The sequence below is a fragment of the Amphiura filiformis genome, chromosome 13, assembly GCF_039555335.1.
Source record: "Amphiura filiformis chromosome 13, Afil_fr2py, whole genome shotgun sequence".
NCBI lineage: Eukaryota > Metazoa > Echinodermata > Ophiuroidea > Amphilepidida > Amphiuridae > Amphiura > Amphiura filiformis.
The window spans coordinates 17,881,294-17,907,520 of NC_092640.1; the positions used below are offsets into that span (position 1 = coordinate 17,881,294).

At 36.5% G+C, this 26,227-nt stretch overlaps 1 protein-coding gene and 1 long non-coding RNA gene across 2 annotated transcripts in view; both read left to right on the forward strand.

Moving 5' to 3' along the window:
• The first annotated feature begins 1,710 nt into the window (after positions 1 to 1,710).
• LOC140168067 (uncharacterized) lies at positions 1,711 to 4,501 on the forward strand. Its single transcript, XR_011861140.1, has 3 exons — positions 1,711 to 1,725; positions 2,707 to 2,825; positions 3,915 to 4,501. It is a non-coding gene; the product is annotated as an uncharacterized lncRNA (long non-coding RNA).
• A 9,770-nt stretch (positions 4,502 to 14,271) lies between these two features.
• The window catches only part of LOC140168068 (N-acetylneuraminate lyase-like), a 37,465-nt gene continuing 25,509 nt past the window's right edge, over positions 14,272 to 26,227 (forward strand). Inside the window, exons 1-3 of the mRNA XM_072191371.1 lie at positions 14,272 to 14,423; positions 17,999 to 18,064; positions 20,946 to 21,013. Coding sequence (XP_072047472.1) covers positions 18,047 to 18,064; positions 20,946 to 21,013 — 86 coding nt within the window. The 5' untranslated portion in view covers positions 14,272 to 14,423; positions 17,999 to 18,046. The remainder of the gene's footprint in view (positions 14,424 to 17,998; positions 18,065 to 20,945; positions 21,014 to 26,227) is intronic.

Consider the following 26,227-nt stretch of genomic DNA (forward strand, 5'->3'; position numbering starts at 1 on the left):
ATTTCGGCCTCTTATTTCCCTCGACAAAAACGACTCATTTTCAGCCAGTGACTGTATACCATTAATTTTACATGTGTTGTTTGAAAGTCTTTCAAACAACACATGTAAAAATTATATCACACACTTGATTACGCCACAGCATTAGATAGCATAATACTGTGGCTGTTCTTATTGCTATCTTCAGTAGATAGCATAATACTGCGGTTGTTCTTATTAATATCTTCAGTAGATATCATAATACTGCAGCTGTTCTTATTGCTATCTTCAGTAGATAGCACAATACTGTGGCTGTTCTTATTGCTATCTTCAGTAGATAGCATAATACTGTGGCTGTTCTTATTGCTATCTTCAGTAGATATCATAATACTGTGGTTGTTGTTATTGCTATCTTCAGTAGATAGCATAATACTGCAGCTGTTCTTATTGCTAGGCCTATCTTCAGTAGATAGCATAATACTGCGGTGGTTTTTATTGCTATCTTCAGTAGATAGCATAATACTGTGGCTGTTCTTATTGATATCTTCAGTAGATAGCATAATACTGTGGCTGTTCTTATTGCTATCTTCAGTAGATAGCATAATACTGTGGCTGTTCTTAGTGCTTTCTTCAGTATATAGCATAATACTGTGGCTGTTCTTATTGCTATCTTCAGTAGATAATACTGCAGCTGTTCTTATTACATAGGCCTACTGACCGACCCTCGTATATTCTAAATGCCCCTGTCAGAATTGTATGCCGCTTGTCGCTGAGGAAAGCGGCATGACGTATCAACTGATGACAACCGTTTGTGCAATGCGCGTGGGTCACGCCGCTCAGCGACAAACGGCATGGCAGTATGAAACCAGCGTAAGCGAGGGGAAGCAAACCTGTTGCATGTTGCCATGACAAAAACAAAACAAAAATAATAACAATAAGGGGCTGTAATTTTCTTTGCAAAGCGGGTTTCCAACGAATATGTAGGGGTCATAATTTGTTTTTGTTATACTAAAATAGTGGGTGTTACAAAACAAAAGACTCCTGTCACTTACATATTTTAGACCCCTTCGAAAGGAAATGACAACCCCCTAATTATTATTTGAATTCAAGTTCAAATATACATTATAGAACTCATTAATAAAAAAATGGAAGTAGGCTATGCATCTGAGACGAAAACACACCACCTCAATGCCTTCGGCAAAATATTTCCCTAAGTTCAGGTGTGCCATTTGCGCATGCGCGAAAGTAGTTTGATTGACAGATTTCACCTCTGACCTCGATCAGCTGTTTTTGCGACAGTCATAACACTGACAGAAGTATCCAGTTGCGAAAATCGAATTATTTGCCTCATTTTAGCGACGTGCTTGGACTAGTTTGCAATAGTAATATTAGTATTCAATTCACTGAATATTTAGAGAAGCAAATGACATGATGGATGAGGACAGTTTAAGGCCACGGACATCGAATATACCACGAAAACTAGCTCGTTCACGTAGCGTTTTCGTTGTCCCACTGGCCTACTACACGTAGATTGCCTGGCGATCGGAGTGTTATCGTCAGAGCACCTCGGACTACACGAAAACATGACGAGATTTGTCCCATTCACCACTGCATCACACAGATCTGTTGTTCATGCACTGTCATGACTGTACATTCATGATCATTGCAATACAGTGTATGTCGTGTATGTGTATACCGTTTTCCTGGCTGAGTATGTTGGGTGTGTTGTTTGTACCTCGACTCTGCAAGGTGAGTTTCTTTTTATAACTCATTAATTTTTTTAATGCACAAGTAAAACTAAACGACACAACATTAATTTTAACTGGCAGTGAGGATTAAGCTATAGTATAGAGCGAATCCAACGAGCCAAGTCATGGTCAGGATTTGGTCGGCCATTAGGCCAAGTAAAATAAAAAACATGTTTCACGTCCGGGTTTTCGAAAAAAAGGAGGAAGAGGGTCTTTTTATTTTCTATTTTTATCACAAAATTGGTGTAAATAGCCATACTTAGAGCTCAGTGTTTTAGCGTATACAATAATGCCTGGAAAAAGGAGGAGAGTTACACCCCTCAAATGATCACAAAACCTTCCTAACGTGTTTCTTGTATCTTAACAAGGCTATAGAAAGCATCCTAACTTCCTAGACATATATTTTGAAAAGTTATAACCGAATTTCAAAAAATATAGATATATTTGAAGAAACCTCAAAAAAGGAAGCGGGAGGGGCGTGAAACATGTTTATTTTTTTATTTGGCCTTATTAGGGTCCCTGCATGCACCAAACAGGTGTTGTGAGTGCCCAATTGGGTGGATTAAACCCGCTTAAAATTTGATGTGAGATTCTTTTGTGTTGTAAACTGTCATCATTCTTTTGTCTGCGTGTAACACGGGTGGTAGAATGCAGTTTAAAATATCCTTCAAGGGCGCATCATTTCACATTTTAGGTGAGATAGTTTGGTCCCCGTCGCGGCTATGGCCGCCATTAAGGGGCAGGAATGCGTGAAATTTGATTCGTCTATAGGAAAATATGATTTTGACTTCATCTTCAGTCTCAATCCCAACCCACAGCAAGTGAGCAAACATAAAGTCTTGATTTTTGCAGAGTATGTAGGCCTACTATATGTTTACAAAGCAATCGTGTAAAAACAGAATTTTGAAAAATATTCAGGGCTTTCCCTTAGCAAATGTTACAATGGCTTTAATTACAATGTCATACTGTATTGTCTTTCCAGAAACTGGCACACTAAAGGTCCATTCAGCAAGGCATATCTTCCAAAAATCTGAACTATAAACACACGCTGAAGCAAAGCACCTGCAACCGAACAGCACAGCTTTCCTTATTGAGGAGGATGTAAGTAATTTCATTTACAAAGTTGTAGCCAAGGGGGCGCAGCACACCACACAAAATGCCAATACCTTATTCCTATGTGTTCCTATATTTAATTCTCAGGCACGACAGGTATATATGAAATGAAAGTGCCCCTCTGACAAAAAAAATAAAAGAGAAAATCAGAAGGGCAAAAGAAAAGAAAAGGGACAAGGAACCCTTTTCACCGAAATTAACCTGATCATGACCGAAAATAGTGTAAAATACTGAAATTGTTGCGTGTACTACGTCCCAATAAAGCCTTTTTAGAAGTTTAAAGACATACAACCTCTCTATGTATAATTGTATGATGCAACTTTTTTTGCAATGCAGAGTTTTTTTGTGTACCACCTAAGTTTTATTTTGCCCTACTAAAAAAGATGGCTATGCCCATGAAACTATGCACGACTAGTAGACTTAGTAAATTACAGATTAGTGCTTTAAATCTGTCTCCGCTCTCACAGTTCATAAAAAAAAATTAAAATTGCAAAATGATTGCAAGTGACTACTTTTGACTTTATGACCTTTGACCTCACACCTATTGAAATAGCATATCATGACTCTGCTACAATAATTTATCATTTTGGAAGGAAAATCTAAAAATTTAAAAAGATAGTACATTAAGGCTTTAAGGGAGTACTACACCCCTGGCCAATGTTGTGCTTATTTTTGCATTTTTCTCAAAAATTATAGCGCATGGTGACAAGTAAGATATGTATAGGGGCAAGGACTCCCAACTACTGTACTGAAAATTCAGCAACTCAAAGCAAGTAGTTATTGATTTTTTGATCAAATATTGGTTTTCCCTCATTTTTGACTGTAACTCCACAACTGTTGTCTGTGCTGATATAAAATTTCCAGTGCAGTAGTTGCAGTCCTTGCCCCTATAATATACATATCTTACTTGTCCCCAATGCCCTATAATTTTGAGAAAAATGCACAAATAGGCACAAAATTGGGCAGGGGTGTAGTACCCCCTTAAGGCACACAAACAGCCTAGATACCATAATCCTGATAATAATGTGTAATAATAATTAATCATTGGCTATTATTTTATTTTATTCCAATTTCCAGGTGCAGCAGTACTACTGAGGATACTGGTTTCGTGAAAGACAAAGAGGATGATGGTTTGGAAGTCAACAGCTGGCATCTGTTATCTGTCGCATCACTCGCTAGCCGTACTATAGGGCTTTTTAAACACACTATATCCGAGAACTGCTAAACCCACTAACCGCTCCACCCAAAAGGGGGAATTAGCAGTCTGGGTTTAGCAGTTCTCTGGATATAGCCAGGTTTTACGATATAGCATGGTTTTGGACCACCACAGTCAAAAGGCCGTAGTAGGGCTATCACTCGCATGCATTGAAAACTTTCCCAACATTATGTCAACAATTAAATTTTTTGAAGAAAATCTTTTCTGGAGGGTGAACATTTGATGAGAACTTAAATACTTGCATAGTAATTTATGTGGTGCATAAACTAACTAGTAAATGTTTGCTCCAATTATTAAAATAATAAGGACCTCAACAAATGACTCTGACATCATGTGATGTAATCGTAATGCATAGTTCCTTACAGGCTGTAAAAGTTGCATGGAATTATTGGAAATGTTCTAGGCACTTTTCTTTGGTTTGCCTCAAATTCAGCAGTGACGTCAATGTCTTTTTCATGGCTGCGCACACACTAACCACCCTTTTTGCTACACAATTAACTATACGCACACGATTCAATACGGCGCCCACTAAAATATGCACCTACGTCACTACTGAACTTGAGGGGAACCAATGTATAGCCAAGGTTCCCTAGTCCAAAAATACGGATCGCTAGTCCGAAAAAATAGGAAATGGTTCACAAGTCCAAAAATAAATAAGGTTTACAAGACCTTAGCAATGGAAAATCTGCAGCCATTAGGACTAGCGACCATTTTTTTTTTCTTGGACTAGTGACATTTATGACTAGCGCACCTTAGGATTAGCGGATGCAGGATAGAGTAATTGTAGACCAAATTGTTTAGTAGCTGCTACTGGTTTACCTTCATCCCCGTAAATATGATGAGTATCCAGTCCACTAATCAAGGGTTTAGGACCAGAAGGCCTAACTGCAATAGCTGCCCCATAGACATTTTGATAATTTATCTAAAATATGACACTTGGCAGCTATTGCAGATAAGGCCTCGTTAATGTCTGTTATTTATTAAATAAATAAAAGAAGACCCTACATGTAAACCCTTAACATAAAACTAAAATAAAAGAAGGTCCTACATGTAAACCCTTGACTTATAAATGCTTTTAAAGGAGTGTAAGTGTTCATAGTTTATTATTGGCAGACACTGTTTCTTTCATGAAAGCTGTGACTGTGCATCAATGCATTCACACCCAAAGCCTTCAGGAAAGACTAGCCGATGTCAGTCAATGCTACAATGTAGTCTTTTGTGAAGGCACCATATTAACACACAAGCTGGACTCGAATTTCAGTCAGGGCCATTGCCTGCAGTTTTTCAGTTTTGGCCTTTGTGCCCCTGATCTTTGTTAACTTCAAGGTGTTCTTCATTCCCTTGACACTTGACAAATGGTGCCAAATGGCCTTGACAAAGGGTCCCCCCCCCCCCCAAATGAAGGTCTGAACAAAAGCCTTCTCAAAAGACTAGTGGCTGCCAATAGACTGTAAATAAATGGTCTTTTTGCACTCATTATCTCATACTTCATTACTAAATGTATTTTTACACCTATTTCTCTGGTACATAATTATTAGAAAGACAAGAGTTCATGAAATAAACAAAAATGCATGGTGAATATGTAGCTTTGATCATTGTTTTAATTTATTTTGAGATCTGTAAGGAAGTGAAAAATAAAAGCACTATTTTTTTCATTAAAAAGTATGAAGAAGGAAGTCCAACAAACCAAAACAGTTGAACACACCTACTTAATAGATAATAAATGATGGGGATTTTTTTACTACATGTATCCTCTATTGTGTGATGGAAGATATCCAATAAAAAGTCTGCACAAAAAGTAACACAGCTGAAATATGCCTATAAGTTCAGAACTAGTAATCGTTTCCACAATATTTCTACATAGAAAGAAGGATGATTTATTTACGCTCATTTTGATACCCCATTTGTGAAATGTCGTTCAATACTGATAACACAGTACATAGTGCTTTTAAAGAAAAACCACAAATTTAAAAGTTGCCATTTACAGCAATCAATGGTTTCAATCAATGACTTCATATCAATACAAATAACCGCAACTTTCAATTCGGGTATTTTCTTTAAAAACACTGCTGTGTTGTTATTATTGAACGAGATTGGACTAATGGGGTATCAAAATGCGCGTAAATAAATCATCCTTCTTTCTATGTTGAAATATTGTGAACACAATTATTAGTTCAAACGCTACAGGCATGTTTATAACAGCTGCGTTACTTTTTGTGCAGTCTTTATTTTATAATACAATTCAGCATATTCCTCTAAGTGATTGTGATCTGGGACAAATCCAAAATTGGATCTAATCTATTAGAAATATTCAATCTAGAATTCAATCTTATTTGATTTTTAATCTAAAAAACATTTGGATGGATTTTTAAAAATCTAATTTGAATACATCTAATTTGATTTTAATCTAAGGGGTTAAAAATCAATCTAAGCAATTTTAATCCCATATATTAAAATTGAATTAGATTGAATTCTAATCTATTGGATTGAATATTTCTAATAGATCTTAATAAATTTTCACACATTCTGTTACACCTAATTTATGAGTCCCGACTTTCAACACAAGTATTGTTCTTCAATTAGTGAGATTGAAGTGCGTTTCTGAATCCGGTCATTATTTCAGTCCTTTTTAATATTTCATTTGTTCCATGACTTCCATCTGCCTCCGCTGCAAAATGTGACATGAAATGGCTCACAGTGGCATTGGTTAATGGTGTCTGGCAGTTGGTTGTTACTTGTACAGTGTAGCTCTGACCTTTTAGTAGGCCTGAAGATAGAAAAAAGAGGATTTTAGAAAATTTGTCAGGGTAAAGCTGGGACAGTGGCACAATCCCCCGCATGGGGCTGTTACAGCGGCTTGGTTTGAAATCCTTGCCCACCCACTTCCCCCAAATGAGCACATGCATCTGTATTCCCCAGCCCCCCCCCCCCCTTGGCGGTGGTGGCAGATTTACCCCCAGCTAGCTGTTCCCTTGATTGCAATGAAAGTGTAGTTTTGCCACTGGTGCCCCCAATCCCCCTCCACCATCGGGTTGCACACCACAGGGTTCATTTATGTGCCATATTAGGGGCTGTGCAATAATTATCGGGGTAATAAAATGTCCGAACGACCCACCAAAATAGCTTGCCCCCCCTCTCAGCCTGCAAAATAATCGCTTTCCTCCCTCTTTTGGCCTGCCAAAAATCTTTGCCCCCAACACATGCCAAATTTTTTGGGATCCCAATTTGCAAACCTTAAAAGGTCTAGATATGTTGCGAGCACAGCGAGCATGAAAATTTGCATATTTCAGCGTTTCCATACTGTTTTCCTAAGCCTTTTTAGAGCATTTTATTTAAAAGGCACCCCATGAATGTGTGCCAAAATTGCTTGCCCCCCCCTCGGATCGCTTGCTTGCCCCCCAATTTTACCCTCCTTCCAGGGCTCATAATTATTGCACAGCTGAGCCCCTTATAGGTATAAGGGGCTATCATTTTCTTCAGAAGGGGGGTCATGAATATACTGGGGGTCATAGAATTTTAAGACCAAAAATAGGGGGTTATAATTTTGTAGCAATCAAAATAGGGGGTTATAGAATTATTAAGGGCTGGCGACTGGTGTAACTTTTCTTACACTTTTTTGAACAAAATGTGCACACAATCTTTATACAATGCAAGATTTTTGCGCTCTCCGTGCGCCTTCTTTACGCTTATGGTCAAAAATTTTAACGCGTTTCGTGTACTCCGCTCTAAAATTTTGACAGAAGGGGGGGTCCTAAAATTTTGACCCACGATAGGGGGTCATAAAATTTTAGCCCGCGATCCATGCGATGGAGGGGGGGGTCATAAAAATTGACTTCAGTCACCGACATATTCATGACCCCCTGTCAAGAAAATTACATCCCCTGAAAGGTGAATTCAGTCAAATTTTGCCATCAAACACTGCATCATTTTATATCAAATTAAACTCCTTGATTATAAAGAAAGCCAAAACTGAAAATCGTTTTGTCATAGCACTTTCCGTAGCAAAATTACATCTTGTCACAGATTGACTTTCATGATATCATCAAAAACATTCAGCCAACATTAGAAGCTTCAATTGGCAAAACAAATCAGGATCTAGGCTCATGATGGAATTTCCGGCTCATGACAGAGCAGCTTTTCTACGGTGCGGGAACTGCTATCAAAATCCTCTAAAATTCCATGTGCGATTCTCTCATTACAAAAATAAATCATATATTTGGGTCAAGTGAAGTATTGACAACATATTCATATAGGTTTCCTTGACCGATCTTTTCTTTACGAGGAAAATTTACAAAATATTGTTGTATTTTAGCCTAGTCGTAAGAGATTCCCATTGAGTTTACATGTACGAACCTGTTATTCCCACCTAGACCATGCCAAAAACATGCCCACATTTCAACTCGATTATCTACCAAACTGGTCATAGATCTCCAACAATTTTTGATATGACATAAATGAAAGTGTTACTTACCTAATGTATCCATTTTCAGTCGAGATCTATGACTGGAATTCCTGTAATTCGTTGCCAAATATTGGTATTTTCCTCATTTTGCACCACACAAACCAATGGAAAAAGTTACTTCCGGGTTGCCGAGAAGGCAGGGAAAGTAGGCGGGGCTTGTGAGAACAACTTCTAGAATCGTTTGAGTCGGGACGGTAGAAACACCGAGTGCATTAAAAGTAACGAACCCAATGTGGTGGTGTGAGACGAAAATAGGTAATTTCGTCTCAGCTATGCATCGATATGATAATTGTTCTTTATATTCGGTTGCTATGTAGTTGCTGGTCAACGGTGCATGTCCTTCACGCTTTATGCTAATCACCCTCATAACCAAAGTGCCTAAGTCATTATTACAATATTTCCAGCTGCATTCTTCATTAACTTGTGGAATACATCAAAAGAGATTAATTCCACAAGTTAATGAAGAATGCGGCAGGAAATTTGATTAATTATGGGTTTATTACTCAGAAAATCAAAATTGCAAATGAGAAACATGTAATAATGACTTAGGCACTTTGGTTATGAGGGTGACGTAATGTTAATGAAGAAGGCATCGTTGTGCCATACATAGGTATTGTGAAACACCCTGTATCATGTCAAATGTTGACAATTATGTTATCTTTTCAAGTCATCATAATTATTTATTTCATCAATGTCTTCCTATGTATTATGTGCCTTTTCAGATGAATAAAACAGTATTTATTTGAATATTCTTAAACCAATATCAAGGTGGTTTGCCTCTCTGTTTTTCTGCCAGGATATTATATCATTATGATTTGGGCAGGGTGACTGTGACATGCAACCATAGTATTATGAGATCTACTGAAGATAGCTATACGAGAAACCACAGTATTATGCTATCTACTGAAGATAGCAATACGAGTAACCAAATATTATGAGATCTACTGAAGATAGCAATACGAGTAACCACAGTAATATGATATCTACTGAAGATAGCAATATGGGACCCACAGTATTATGATATCTATGATATGAAGATAGCAATATGTGCAACAACAGTATTTTTATTTCTACTGAAGACAGCAATACATACAACCACAGTATTATGATATCTACTGAAGATAACAAATATACTAGCAACCACGGTATAATTATGATATCTACTGAAGATGTCAATACTTGCAACCACAGCATTATGCTATCTACTGAAGATAGCAATACGAGCAACCACAGTATTATGCTTACATTGGGCTTTTATATCGCACCATTTCCTATAGATCACAGCGCACAAATAAAATACGACAACAACATAATAGGCCTATATACAAAGCAATGAATAATCAACTATCAGAGTGAAAAAAAAAACACATTGAAAGAGATGTGTTTTGAGACCTTTTTTTAAAACTGTGTAATGAGCTAGAAGTATGGTTCAAGGGTAGTTTATTTCATAAACCTGGTGCTGCGAGCGAAAAACATTTATCGGTGGCAGAGTTGAGAGATTTGTGAGAAAGTGCGGGCTCTGTGCGAGACGTGGTATCTGAAGATGAGCGAAGTCCAGAACGAGATTAACTGTACACTAAGATATTGCTTTATGTTTTCAAGAGCTTGAATGGACAGAAACCAGATTATATTATCATCTTGTTAAGATGATATATAATCTGGTGTCTGTCCATTTAAGGAAGGGTATGAACGTTTGGACAGTATTTATTTTGGGACATTAGAGCACATCAGACATATCGAATTGCATTCTGAATACGAAGAATGTCATTCTGATATCAAATAATTTTGATTTTTGAAATTCGCAATTTAATACACATTTTATGGCAAATCATTAAAATTAATATTTTTGATATTTAACAGTACTTGAAGTAAACTTTATAAATCTGATGATTTATACTTAAAGTGTATGTAGGTGGGATGAAAAGCCGACGATCAATTGAAAATTTTGACCTTTCGTATTGAAGATATGGATTTTTTTTTCCCAAAACACCAAAAAAAATTAAGTCTTTTGGGAAAAAAATCCATATCTTCAATATGAAAGGTCAAAATTTTCAATTGACCGTCGGCTTTTCCTCCATGCTACATACACTTTAAGAATATATCATTAGATTTATATAATTTACTTCGAGGACTGTTATATATCAAAATTTGAAAAATATCAAATTTTTATAATTTGTCATAAAATTTGTATTATATTGTGATTTTCAAAAATTAAAATTATTTGATATCAGAAAGACATGCTTCGTATTCAGAATGTAATTCGATAGGTCTGAGGTGCTCTCATGTCCCACAAAAAATACTGTCGAAACGCAATAAACGCTCATTTTAGATCCCTTAAGCTCTTGAAAACATAAGCAATATTTTGAAACTGATACTGATATTATGATATCTACTGAAGATAGCAATATGTGCAACCACAATATGATATCTACTGAAGATAGCAATATAAATAACCACAGTATTGTGATATCTACAGAAGGTAGCAATAAAACAAGCACATGTATTATATGCTATCTACTGAAGATAGAACAACCACATGTATTATGCTATCTACAGAAGATAGCAATAGTATAACCACAGTATTATGCTATCTACTGAAGATATGTTGTTTTATAAACCAGATATCAGCAAGTCGGCCAGATATATTCCCTTTTTGGGAAGGACGAGCACCTTGGTGTACTCGAAATCTCCTTCGTTATATATTGCTGGATTTAGGGAAGGGGTACCTAGCAAACACAAAAACGTTTTAAAAACGTTTTAAATAAGTTATATTTTGGCTTTTGGTTTAGGTAAAAACGTTTTAATAACATTAAAATGTCGGGTTATATAAAGGTTATGATAACGTTTTAAAACGTTTTGTATGAAAACACACTACAACAATATTTTTAAATGTTTTCAAAAAATGTTATTGTACACTATTTTTGCAAACATTTTTGCCAAATATTTTGTCAATACTTAAATAACATTATGTTAAAATATTTGATCCCAGCAAACACAGAAATGTTTTTAAAATGTTTTTTTCAAAACCTTTAAATAACATTTAAATGTCGGGTTATATAAAGGTCATGAAAACGTTTTTAAAACGTTATTGAAAATATTTTGGGCAAACATTTTTCGCAAAATATTTTTCAACTCCCAAAATAACATTCTGTTTAGAATGTTTTGTATCAAGTTTTCAAGAATGTTTTTGGAATGTTATTAAAACGTTTTTATACCCTTTATATAACCCTACATTTAAACGTTTTCTGTAAAACATTTTTGTTTGCTGAGCAGTAGATTATCAAAAAATGTTTTTTATGGTTACAAAAACGTTTTATACTCTTAATATACCCTTTATATAACCCGACATTTAAACGTTTTCTGACAACCTTTTATAACCTTTTGCGAATGATGTCGAAAACGTTTTGTGTTTGCTGGTATGAACGTTTGGACAGTATTTATTGTGGGACATTAGAGCACATCAGACATATCGAATTGCATTTTGAATACGAAGAATGGCCTTCTGATATCAAATAATTTTGATTGTTTTAAATTCGCAATGTAATACACATTTTATGGCAAATCATTAAAAATTGATATTTTTGATATTTAACAGTTCTTGAAGTAAACTTTATAAAGCTGATGATTTATACTTAAAGTGTATGTAGGTGGGATGAAAAGCCGACGATCAATTGAAAATTTTGACCTTTCGTATTGAAGATATGGATTTTTTTCCCCAAAACACCAAAAAATATTAGGTATTTTTGGGAAAAAAAATCCATATCTTCAATATGAAAGGTCAAAATTTTCAATTGACCGTCGGCTTTTCCTCCCTGCTACATACACTTTAAGAATATATCATTAGATTTATATAATTTACTTCGAGGACTGTTATATATCAAAAATTGAAAAATATCAAATTTTTATAATTTGTCATAAAATTTGTATTATATTGTGATTTTCAAAAATGAAAATTATTTGATATCAGAAAAACATGCTTCGTATTCAGAATGCAATTCGATAGGTCCGAGGTGCTCTCATGTCCCACAAAAAATACTGTCGAAGCGCAATAAACGCTCATTTTAGATCCCTTAATACTGAACAATTCTGATTTTGGAACCTACCAGTTTATTGATAGCGAACCACGAACTTGGGAAGCTAACAAACAGAGGAGTGCCAGTACAGTGGCGTACCGTGCCCGCTCCTTCCGAAGGGGGGGGGAGGGAATTAAATTTTGCCGCCCCTTCCTCAACAGCTCGAAAAGGTTGACCCAATTTTTTACGGTGGTTTGAAAAAGTGAAGAGGAAAAAAATTTTCCGCCCCTTTTCTTTACTCGTTCTTTTTGCCACCCCTTCTTCTTCCGCCGCCCCTTCGTTTGCCGCCGCCGCCCCTTCGTTTTGGCCGCCCCCTGCTTTTACCCGTCCCCGGGGGGCTGGCGCCCCAAAGGCCCCCCCAAAAAAAAAAAAGGGGAAAGAGTGCATGCGGTGACTGAAAAGACTCAGATACAGATGTGAAAATCTATCAGTTGCACACAAATCAATACAGGCCTAAATCATATTTTATGCTTAAATGTAATAGCCAGAGTAGGCCTATGCAAAATGGGCAAGTGGACTACGGAGTGGACTATCACTGGGGATGTGGATGTGTTGTGTTTTATCAGAGAAAATGAGAAGAATCTTCTCTGGTTTTATGTATGGAATGGTACCGGTACCAGTCCAACCTCTTTTATCCGGCCATGATGTGTCCAAGCATTGTCCGGATAAGTGAATTACATGTAATTCTGTAGGCCTATTGAAAGTTCCAAGGACTGAAATTGTGACAACAAAAGATTGTACTAATATGGGATAATAGCACTAAAAGATGGCTTTAGAGGGCTTTGTGCAATATAGATGTCATTCTAAGCATTCAGAGCATGGAATTAAGGTGTTTTAATGTTTTAAGGTGTTTTGATGATTTAAAAATCATCAAAAACATGTTTTCCTCTGAAAATTTCACAGCCGGAGAGATATAAAAGAGGTCCGGATAAGAGAGGTTGGACTGTAGGCCTATATGAATTGTTTAAAAAAGGAATGCAAAGCAGTCTGGGCCGGGCCGGCCGGGACAGGTGGTGTATGACGTGCATTCCCTAAATTCAGTAAATTTTCATCGTCTATTTTGAAATTTTAAAACGCTTGAAATATCACAAACAAATAGGCCTATGTTGATAAATAATATAAATACAAGCTAAAACCGTTGGGGTTCGATAATGAACCCCACAAAACTAACCGAGTAGGCCCTATATGGAAAATGCGGGGAAAATGCCATACGGCCGGGCGGTTTCACAAGTTGCCGGCTCGATCATGTCATCCGCCGCCTGGGCCGGGAGATACAACTGAGGCACGTGATTCACTACGCACTTGCTGGTCAAGGTCAAATCAATTTGATTGGGTTCCCAACCTCCAAAATGGTCCCATGTTTGTACCATAGAACAAATAAAAAGGCATATCAGCTAGATTTGCAATCAGCTGTGATTTGTTTTGATATTCGACCGGTTAGATTGAGTATTACTTAGTGGGGAAAATTATAGCTTAGTTAAACAAATGAAAAAATAAATTATTAAAGAATAAATCTGACGTTGTAATATGTTATGTACTAAAATAATATTTTAATTTACTTAAAATGATATCAATATTTTGAATTATTCTAAATGAAAATTTAGAACATACAAGTTTTCGAAGTGCGTACGTCAATTTAAAAGTGCATGAACAGCCCGTTAAATTATTAGACGTCAACAAACTCACGCGCGGAGAGACAAAGTAAAAGTGAATTGCGACATAAATTCAATGAACCTTGAAACAGCTGTATAAAACTCTAAACAAACGGTGTTTATTTCTCGGGAATACCAAAAGAAGAAATTGCAGACTTGCAACATTGTATCTTTGAGAATAAGGTGAGTTAATTATGTGAACAATGGCCGACTCTGCATGCATTCATTCATGATTCATACTAGTAAAAGTACTACCGGTATTCGCTCTACATGCTCTGGAGTGATGATGACCTCATTGATTTCACTACCCACGTTCCAAAGGGGTACAATGTACTGAAGTCATAACAATGATAAAAGACTGTATATTTATAAACTACTTAAGTCCAAAGTATTATTACAATTTCAGTTGTTGACACTATGCATATGTTTAACTTTAGTTTTGTGTTACTCTCCTTCGGATGTTGTGTCATATTTTCCCTGTTTTTAACTTGATCCATTGCTAGTGTTAGTCTTGCCAGCAAGACTTCAGTCTTTATCATAAACATTATGACATCTACGGACCTGAGTCTATGCAGTGGCATTATAGCCAGGATTTTGGAACCGAGGGGGCACAACTTGTAAATATTATCCTGTTTTGCCAAATGAAACAGCTAAATCTAATTCTTTAGTTAGTCGAAGTCCTAACTGGCAATAAAAGTACAATTTTAATATTTGACCAAATTTTGAGGGCCAAAAACATGTGTTTTTTAGGGTGTTTTTCGAATGCTGTGACAATCAAGCCCAAAGACTTGTACTAAGACTAATTTCAGTTTATACATTCTAATTTTTGGAAAAGACATATACCGTAAACCGGGGCTACATTGCCACTACCGGGGTAACTTGCCACCCGACTGGTAAAATGATATGTAAGGGAGGGGGCACGCAATATCAGTTTATAGACCAAATGGGGTTAACATGAAATTGATTAATCAAATCCATGAGTTCCTACATAGGGCCAGTAACTAGTACAAGTCATACCTAGAATTTTTTCTTGATCTGAATTTTATCCTTTCTACTTTCTAGTTGATACATGTAAAAAAATCAACATATCCATGGATCCCTGTTCTAGCCAATAACAAAATAGATGGGTGTAACAACAATTCTAGTTCACCACGTAAACATAATATGGCCCCAAATTTGTACCGCTTGCCATTTAAGTTTCCTGTCTTTTGTATTTTGATCTGTTGATGTTTTAAATAATCTCCGATTTCATGTTGATCATTTTGCCATGTCACGTAAAGGAACAGCCAAACTTTAGAATAAAAAAAATGACGATCTGGATGTGAGACGTCACTTCCAAAGGATTGTACAGAGATTAAATTTGCCCTTTTTAGGGAAGTGGAGTATAGTGGACCAATATTTGTGTTCACGTTTACGTTGAATACTCAGCAGGATTCATCAGGAAGGCCGTAAAGCTGAGGGTGACAAAATGATGATCAGGTGCAGTGCAAACATATAAGAGAAACTTGTAAACAAAACCTGATCTCATGAAAAACCGAGGGTGCTGGTGATCAAAACTTTCATCTGGTGCGCTGAACTAGCTAGAAGGTGCAAGTAAAAAACCAGGGTAAAAAACTGGACTCCTGCTTACAGACTTGATGCTACGACTCCCCTGAAAGCCTCCAAGGTTGGCGACCGGGAAGGAGTTCCACAGTTTGACTGTTCTTGGGAAGAATGAACTTCCATAGAGCTGGGTGCGACTGGTAAAAGTGCAAAGTTTGGAGGGGTTGTAGCAGTGCTGTACGGTGCAAAAACTGATTGAGGAGCCAGATCCTACAACCCAGTGCTGTATGGTGCGACCATACTAGTATATACTAGGCACATTGGTGACTACTACATGTGTAGTATGTGCAATTTCATTGTAAAGTATTGAAGGCGTCCTCAGCATATGTTACAATATGGTTTTAAAATGCCTGCAGTGAGAGATTCCCATAATGTATTAAGGGAAGGGGTATGAACGTTTGGAGAGTATTTATTGTGGGACATTAGAGCACATCAGACATATCAATTGCATTCTGAATACGAAGAATGTCCTTCTGATATCAAATAATTTTCATTTTTGAAATTCGCAATGTAATACACATTTTATGGCAAATCATTAAAATTGATATTTTTGATATTTAACAGTACTTGAAGTAAACTTTATAAATCTGATGATTTATACTTAAAGTGTATGTAGGTGGGATGAAAAGCCGACGATCAATTGAAAATGTTGACCTTTCAGTATTGAAGATATGGATTTTTTTCCCAAAACACCAAAAAAAATAGGTCTTTATTGGAAAAAATCCATATCTTCAATATAAAAGGTCAAAATTTTCAATTGATCGTCGGCTTTTCCTCCCAGCTACATACACTTTAAGAATATATCATTAGATTTATAAAATTTATTTCGAGGACTGTTATATCAAAAATTTGAAAAATATCAAATTTTAATAATTTGTCATAAAATTTGTATTATATCAAGAATTTCAAAAAATGAAAATTATTTGATATCACAAAGACATGCTTCGTAATCAGAATGCAATTTGATACGTCTGAGGTGCTCTCATGTCTCACGCCATAAACGCTCATTCTAGATCCCTTAATGATGGGCAATAAACAGAAAATTAAGCTTATCCCAGCTGCCATGCTTTTTTAAAAATAATATTTTAAATGTCAAATGAACATGCTTTATGGTATTTTGGAAGATGTATTGGCACTAAATAGAAAATTATCCCAGCTGCCATGCTTTTGTAACATGTCAAATGAACATGTTCCTGGTATTTTGGATGATATATTGGCAATAAATAGAAAATCAACCAATGCAAATGGTTTGGTTGGCTCCAATACTGTAATATGTAACGTATATATAGTTACCGCATTGTGATTTCATAATGCCTTCATGTTTTAGTTGGATATGTATGCTAACATTGTACATTGTATCAAGTTGGTGTTTGAAGACATCTAGCTAGGGAGGGAGCTTACGATACACAACTGCTGAAGTTCAGATCTGATTGTTTTTCATTTTTGAAGCTGTTAATTACATAATCATTTCCAAAGAATTATGGATCTTAGGAGCGGGATTTTGCCAATATGGAGAGTACAACATTTTATAATTGCTTTGTTCATCTGTATTCTAGTCAGGATTCCCATAGTCTGTCAGGGAATGGTCTGTCTTGATGCTGAACATGGTATGCAAGTAAATTCAAGTATGGTAGGTACATTAATATTGCTGGATCAATCAGGATCATTAAATTGACTTTTTGATCATTTTTAGATTTTCTGGTTTTATAGCGATCTGATAGTGCCTTCTGATCTGATCCACTCAGGCCAAAGTTGGACATTTTGAAAATTGAGTTACTATATATAGTCTATTACTATCTTGCTCAGTGCGTATAATTGAAGACTGAATTAAAAAGCCTAGTTTGCATATGACGTCCTGTCAACCAGACCAAAATGCTGTACTGCGTAGGTCAGCAACCAATCACGTCACACCTTTGCCCTAACATCAAACACAAACTAGTCTTTGTAATTCAGTCTACTGATGTTGAATCACCAGGTCTCTTGAATACCAGTTGCAAAGTTATGAATCTTTTATGTCCATTTTCCCCTCACTTTTTGCCTATAATTCAATTTCATTATAGCTGACGTTAACCTGATTGGTATCAGTTCTGCATGGTCACATACGCAATACCTTAATTACTGATGTGCACATTTTATTTCCCTGTTTGTGTTTCTAGGATTTGAACAACTCTTCTGGAGGATTATCTTTTCACAACATTTGCACAATGGAAAATGGTCATCAGGTATGTATCCAGCTGCAGTTCACACCACCAGTATGGGATTTAAAAAGAAATCTCCAGAAATTGGTCAGACCAAAAATATAATGCAATAAAACTGCACAAGTTGTATCAGTACCCCCCAAGTTTTAAAAAAAGAGAAGAGAAATGGGGGAAAAAGAGAAGAGAAATGCCTGTGTGCATGTGATTTTAATGAGCTTAATCTCATATTTGACCATTCCAGCTGTTTAAAAAATCAAATTTAGTCTCGCTTTGCATGAATTGTGTTCCAATTTAAACAATATTTTACAAGTTTATTTATTAGCCCTTTAAGAGGCTGACATTTTCTTCAGAAGGGGGTCCCAAATATACTCTGGGGTCATAAATTTTTGGAAAGAAATATAGGGGTGGTCATAAAATATTTGATGACCAAAATGTAGGGAGTTACAAGATGGCAGACCACAGATAGCATGTTTATTTTATTCAAAAAGACTGATTTCAATACAATTTTAGCCTGTGGGGAGGGGGTCATAAAATTTTTGTTGCCAAAATAGGGAGGGTCACAATTTGATGCCGACTTTTTATACATTTGTGACCCCCCTTCCGAAGAAAATCCCAACCCCCTTACACAGGATGTAATTATCATGAACATTGCAGAGATACTGTTACAAAGCATAGTGAATATTTTACACTGCTCACTTTATCCTATAAAAATCAGATTTGTTTCAGATTTTCAAGCTTTCGATGATTTTTGAGGGTCATTTTGTTTCTTCCAGAAAAAAATCCATTTGACAAGTCCAAGTCCAGGGTGTTATTTAATTATTTATTTACTTTTTTGGCTGCCTTATACACATAGAGGAATTGAAAGGACATATGTCTCACATATGCATCAAATTTGTTGGGGGAACCAGTCGCAGACAGACATGAGGGCAAATGCCCCCAGTCAGAACTATTGCCCCCCCCTGCTTTCTCCCCAGTAAAATTACGAAAATTTCACCTTTTGTGGTAATTTTGCATAAAATTTGTTGATTTTGCCCCCTCCCCAGAAATTCACTTTGCCCCCTCAATGCACCCCCCCCCCGAAAAAAATTCCTGGCGCCGCCACTGGGGGGAACAGATCTGGAGGAGGAACTCAGTACACATGACCATACAAGGATATGCCACAAAACAGAAATGATCCCTTTTCTAGGCCAATTTTGGTTAATTTTTTCCATATTTTCTTAAGTTTGTTTATAGTGCCTTACTTTTGCCAAAAAGTCCGAAGAAAATCCCAACCCCCTTACACAGGATGTAATTATCATGAACATTGCAGAGATACTGTTACAAAGCATAGTGAATATTTTACACTGCTCACTTTATCCTATAAAAATCAGATTTGTTTCAGATTTTCAAGCTTTCGATGATTTTTGAGGGTCATTTTGTTTCTTCCAGAAAAAATCCATTTGACAAGTCCAAGTCCAGGGTGTTATTTAATTATTTATTTACTTTTTTGGCTGCCTTATACACATAGAGGAATTGAAAGGACATATGTCTCACATATGCATCAAATTTGTTGGGGGGAACCAGTCGCAGACAGACATGAGGGGCAAATGCCCCCAGTCAGAACTATTGCCCCCCCTGCTTTCTCCCCAGTAAAATTACTTAAAATTTCACCTTTTGTGGTAATTTTGCATAAAATTTGTTGATTTTGCCCCCTCCCCAGAAATTCACTTTGCCCCCTCAATGCACCCCCCGAAAAAAAATTCCTGGCGCCGCCACTGGGGGGAACAGATCTGGAGGAGGGAACTCAGTACACATGACCATACAAGGATATGCCACAAAACAGAAATGATCCCTTTTTCTAGGCCAATTTTGGTTAATTTTTTTCCATATTTTCTTAAGTTTGTTTATAGTGCCTTACTTTTGCCAAAAAGTTGCAAAAAATTTGGTGCAATTTGTATTGAATTTTGGCAAAAATTTGAACTTTTGTGGTACTGATGGGTCTAATTTTCTTTAAAAATTGATACAGCGATGGGTCCACTCTTAGTGGCACATCCCTACCTAAACCAAACTTGAATATCCCCCACCTGGTACAGACTCATTAGGCCAGGTAAGGTGGTCACCTAGGGCGGCAAACGCAGAGGGCGCAAAAACAGGAATGGAGAAGGAAAAGGGAAGAAAAGAAAAGTGGGATAAAAAATACAGAAAAGAAAGAAAACGGTCGTGGGCAGTATACAATTCAAATAGGTCAAAACTGATGAGTTTTCAAGGGGGTAACTTAAACTACCCTTAACACTCTTTTGGTATACTTTGGTGGGCGGCAGGGAGAGGCTTTGCCTAGGATGGCAAAATCCCTAAGAACGGGCCTGTAAGTTGGTTCATGTGGTGTGATCCCAGGTATTTTCTGCAGTTTGAAAATGGTAATTGCTTTATATTTCTTCCTATTTTGACATGTTTGCCTTTCCTTTCATTTCATCAAGGAGTATAATGTGGGAATGGTGGTACACAGGGTTGCCAAAAGATTTCAGCCCGAATCGCGGGTCAAATAATCGAAAAGTCGCCCAATTTTTCTCTTTACCATTGGTTTCTATGGGGCATGAAACTATCGGAAATCGCAGGAGCCACTGATGAAAAGACGCCCAAATTTTTTCTTAACCATTGGTTTCTATGGGACAGGACATTGTCGAAAGTCGCGGGGAAAATCTTCAAAAGTCGCCCAATTGGGCTACCAAATCGCGGGTTTGGCAACCCTGGTGGTACACCCCTTGCCCTACTGCTGAAGGGGAGATGCTGCAGGTGTTGAACGTTCGGGAGTTGCGCATTATTAGATAATATTTTGCACACATGTAAAACTTATAAATTAATTTGAAATTTAATCTTGATAATAATGTTTAACAGCACAAATTTTGTCCTTTTCTTGATTATATAGTTTCCAGAGTCACGGTTTCGACTAAAAGGACTGGTTGCAGCTGTGTTTACACCATTTACAGCAAATGGGCAAGTATTAATATAAAATCAATAATTTCAATTGTGATCTGATCCTATTCATGGGTGTACAACCATGCATTTGATTGAAATTGGTATTTAATACTTAAATACACAAATCAATGTACACATTAATTAATTAATTAATATATTATTACAAATTGACAAAACATCAGCAGTAATGTTACCAATAATGATTGAAATTTAAATCTAAATTTTATGTAACAATCAGCTTTGTTTTACATAAAAGTGCATAATTTAACTTACCGTATTTCGTCAAATAGTCGCCCCCTCCCTCAAATAAACGCCCCCACCACTTTTTTTTTCAACCAAGATGTTTAAAAATGCCGATATTTCCATGCTATCTTGTGTAGTAAGCTTACCAAGTTGCGCACATGGTCGATAATAGCGTCAATCAGTGTCTGGAAATAAGGAAAATCTGGAGGTTATCCCGAGGATAACTAAAGCATAAATTCTGCTTGTCCTCAATACATTTTGGTTGTTCCCCATAATGTGTCATACTTTTGGAGGTAAAATATAGTGATTGTCCAGGGGATAAGTACATAGCTCAATATGGTTGTCCCCAGTGATTTTTGGACAAGAGGACAAGAGGATAAGTACTTATTTCGAACACTGGCATCAATAATTGGCGAAAATCTGGATCAGAAACCCGGAAGTGAGCCAGAAGTCTGTGTTTCTAGTTCATAGTTCGTCATTTTAGCGTGTTTTTAGTTTACCTAATGATTTTAACAGGAATTATTGTTCTAAAGTTGACCATGAATAAATGCCCCCCCTTGGGAAAATGTAACACCCGGGGCGTTTATTTGAATAAATACGGTATTTAGAAATATTGTAATGTTTGTGATAACTTAGGTTTGACCATTAATGTATACCTTTTGTAATGTAAACAATTGTTGGAATTCTCGCTATTCACAATAAGGGCGCCGCCAGCGGTTTGTGATGTAATTGTGATGTATCATGGGAAAAGGTCGACATCCAAGTCCGCGCAATACAAATATTACCATGCTATTACATAGGAACACGTACGTGACAATATTTTTTTAGTTCGTCAAAATAAAGGTGTTACACGCGAATCGATACTCAATAATACTTAATAATGTGATTTGAAATGTGCACAATTAATTTTTTCTCTATCGATTTGCGTGTAATACCGTTATATTGACAAATTAAAAAATATTGTCACATGTTCCTATGTAATAGCATGGTAATATTCGTATTGCGCGGACTTGGATGTCGACCTTTTCCCATGATACATCACAATTACATCGCAAACCGCTGCCGGTGCCCTTATTGTGAATAGCGAGAATTGCTTTGTATATTTGCTTGAATTGATTTTGTATAGTATGTTTTCTTGTAAGGTGCACTGTGCTTTCTGGAGCACCATATAAATGTTTCATAATAATAATAATAATAATAATAATAATAATAATACCTAATATTGCATAACCCCTAAGAGAATATTTATATTTATGTTATATGTCCATATTTCAATGTCCATATTTCAATACAATTTTCATTTCAGGAGAAAGTAACTCTTCTTTGCTTAATTTTTTGAAATTCATGATATAATGAAAATTTTGACCTTCTGTATGGAAGATATACATGAAGTTTCCCCAAAGACCTAAAATTTAGGTCTTTTGGGAAACTTCATACCAGGGCATAGGAAAAATATTTCCTGTCTGGGAATTTAAACTATGTTGGTTTAAATTTTCTGTGAAATTCATGAGTGCCTTGTCGCCGCCCTTAATGGTTGGGGTCCAGGGCTCAAAAAGCTTAAAAACTCATGGATTTTAGACTTTTAAAGTAAGAAATCACCATTCTGAGGCTCTAATTCAGGCATGAGAGTGAGCGTTGATAAAAAAAAAACTCTGAAATATCATACCTGCCAACATTGAAAACCTAGAAAACAGAGTACATGATGAACGTAGGGCGCGAAGCGCCCGTAGTATCGCCTCTGACGGCGGGGTTGAGGGGGCGAAGCCCCCCAAAGCTAGAGGGTTTCTACACTGTAAAAACCCTTGTAAGCCCCTTCACAGAAGACACATTTTATAGAAAAACAACAATAAAGAACAAGGTGAACATGAAGCCCTAGGCTTTTATACAGTTGAGGAGGGATTTATACTCCATATCTAGCAACAATTTCAACACATATTTGATGACTACAATGAAAAAAAAAAAATGTGAAAAAACATTCTGGGACCTGTTTTTACAAGTTTGAAAAATATGCTTCCTTCACACAGAAAATGTGCTTTTAAAAATGCAGTTTCCTATACTTTTGTACATAACGATCATTCGTTGAAGCCATTTTTTGGCTTTATAACAAGGCCTACGTGACTGATAGGTCATTGATATGATGCACAACACAAAGGTGAAAATTTTAAAAAAAATCCATTTTTTCTTAATTTTTTCAAAGTTTTTGGTCACTGTAGGTCGAGAACCTCTAGACCTATTCTGAAGGTTTGCATTTCAGGAGGGATTTATACTCCATATCTGGCAACAATTTCAACACAATCATTTGATGACTGCAACCTTTGAAATATGAAAAAACATTCTGGGACCCGTTTTTACAAGTTTGAAAAATATGCTTCCTTCACATAGAAAATGTGCTTTTAAAAATGCAGTTTCCTATACTTTTGTACATAACGATCATTCATTGAAGCGATTTTTTGACTTTATAACAAGGCCTACGTGACTGATAGGTCACTGATATAATGCACAATACAAAGTTAAAAATTCAGAAAAAAAATCCATTTAAAAAAAAAAACATGTCAAAGTTTTGTTGACTTTGGAGAACCATTAGACATATTCTGAAGTGCTAGGATCATTCCCAGTTATTTTGAAAAAAATTGGAAAAAATTTACAAAAAAATTACAGTTTGTTATCCGTAATATGGAAACCACTACTAATGTTTACCTCTTCATCTATCACATTATTGTATGGGCGGAGCCATAGGCGGAGAGCCATACTTTAATTTTGTTTTGCAATATTTGTTCGCACGTTTAAGGGTTTATCTAGCCACTGTATAGATTGAAAGTTGCAGGGTATATAGTATGTAATCGAATGAAGAAGTAGATAGATTTTCTATAATAATATGTGTTCAGGAGAGGAGATATTTAACAAAAACAAAAACACCCAAGTCCGTCAAATGCACGAATAAGAATACGTGTATAGTATAGGCCTATCCACCATTGGGGAATTGCCGCAGCTGATTAGAGTCGTTCATTTAAATGCGGTACATGATTAGAGTCGTTCATTTCAATACGGTAAATAGCGGGCAATGGGTGGATTTTTTGTTTGCTTTTGTGTTGCTTTTGGAAACACTCGCTACCGCTATAAAGTCGTTAATTTGTTTGCACAGACCTAGTCTCCTACACAGCCAATTTGTGTCGGGCGATCCGAACAAACATCGTGATAGTTACATACAGTCTGGCCCGAGGCACAGACTATCAAGTGTTTATTTACCAGTGACCGTCAATAAAATCGATCCTGTGGTACAATTTTCAACCATGCTATATACAGGGTGTCCCTGAAAGAACTGTTTCAGTCAGAAACTTAATTGTTTGGGTATTTTAACGCATACAACTAAACAAAACTAAATACTTTTTGAATTTTGACAAAAAGACGAAATATTAAGATTAGAAATTTAATAACGTGGCATAATCACTGCGCATCATAATTTTTACTTCATTTACTGTATAAAACACATCTTTTGACTCATTATGACCCCAGATTTTTTTCTTTTTTGAAAAACAAAAATCCTTCCAAACTTTACATAGAGCCAAAAATTTACAAGATTAAATTGTTTTATTTTGGCATAACAATTCAGGGAATTTTGTTTTTGTTTGTTAACGTTTGTTTTAATACGCAATCACTCGGGCACACCCTTTCCAACGAAAAATTAAAACTTTAATCTCAACATTTAATTTTGAGCATGGAGAAAGGAAATCATAATTTCCTCCCCGTTTCGCCCCCATTTTCCCCTTCTGTTTTTCTTCTTTTTTTTTCATTTTGCTTTTCACCATTCCACATTTTTTTTCTTCTCAGACAACCCTTGTTTACCAAAAGTAATAAATTTTATTTAATTTATGACGACACAGCATTCTGTCATCCCTGTCTAGCCCCGCTCCAAAGGTCTGACCTGGTTGTTAAACCGGCGCAGGCCAGATGTCAGACCTGCAAATCAAATGCAGCAAGGTAGAGGTTGTAATATCGTGCACATAGCTACCTATACCTTGCTGTGTATAGTGAACAGAGCACGTGTATTTTGCTCACTGGCAATTGATACAAACAGAAGGTATCAATAAATGGGACAGTATGAATGGATCGTTTTCGAAGTTTATGTTGTGATGAAGTTTGGCAGTCAACATGTGCGATGATGCCGAGTATAATATAAGGTCTACAGGGGTTTTAACAACATGGTGTATCGCCTAAACTTGGTAAGTTGTATTTGTAGAGCTGAATAGATTTCGGGTCATCCAAGGTCACCCAGGGTTCATCTGAGGTCAAATGACTAAAAACTGTCATAATGGTACGAAACTTGGTGGGTATAGTCAACACTTAGAGTAAAATTTTTGGAAGGTCATTTCGGGTCATCCGAGGTCACCCAGGGGCATTTGAGGTCAAATTACTAAAACTGTTATATGGGCTCGAAACTTGGTGGGTATAGTCAACATTTAGATTCAAATTATTGGAAGGTCATTTCGGTGTCATCCGAGGTCACCCATGGGTCATCTGATGTCAAATTACTAAAAACTGACATAACAGCATGAAATTTGGTGAGTACAGTCAACATTAAGAGTCAAATGTTTGGAAGGTCATTTTGGGGGTAATCCAAGGTCACTTAGGGGTCATCAGAGGTCAAATGACTAACATCTGTCGTATGGGCATGAAACTTGATGGGTACAGTCAATATTGCTAGGAAACTGTCTATACATACAAACTGAACTTCCACCACTGGCACGGCTCGGGTTGTTTTGGTAAAGCAATACCAACACCTGTTGTGAACTCAACACCACGAGGGGATATCCCATATCCCAACCCGTGCTCTGGGCATCTTGTAAAACATAAACATTACACAGCCGTGCGGCCTATTACATTTCCATATTATTACCTTCTTTAATCACCCCACACTCCCCATCCACCATCCAGGCTTCGCCCACTACAGGGTTCTGAAAAGAAACTCACATCTAAACACAACCACTACCA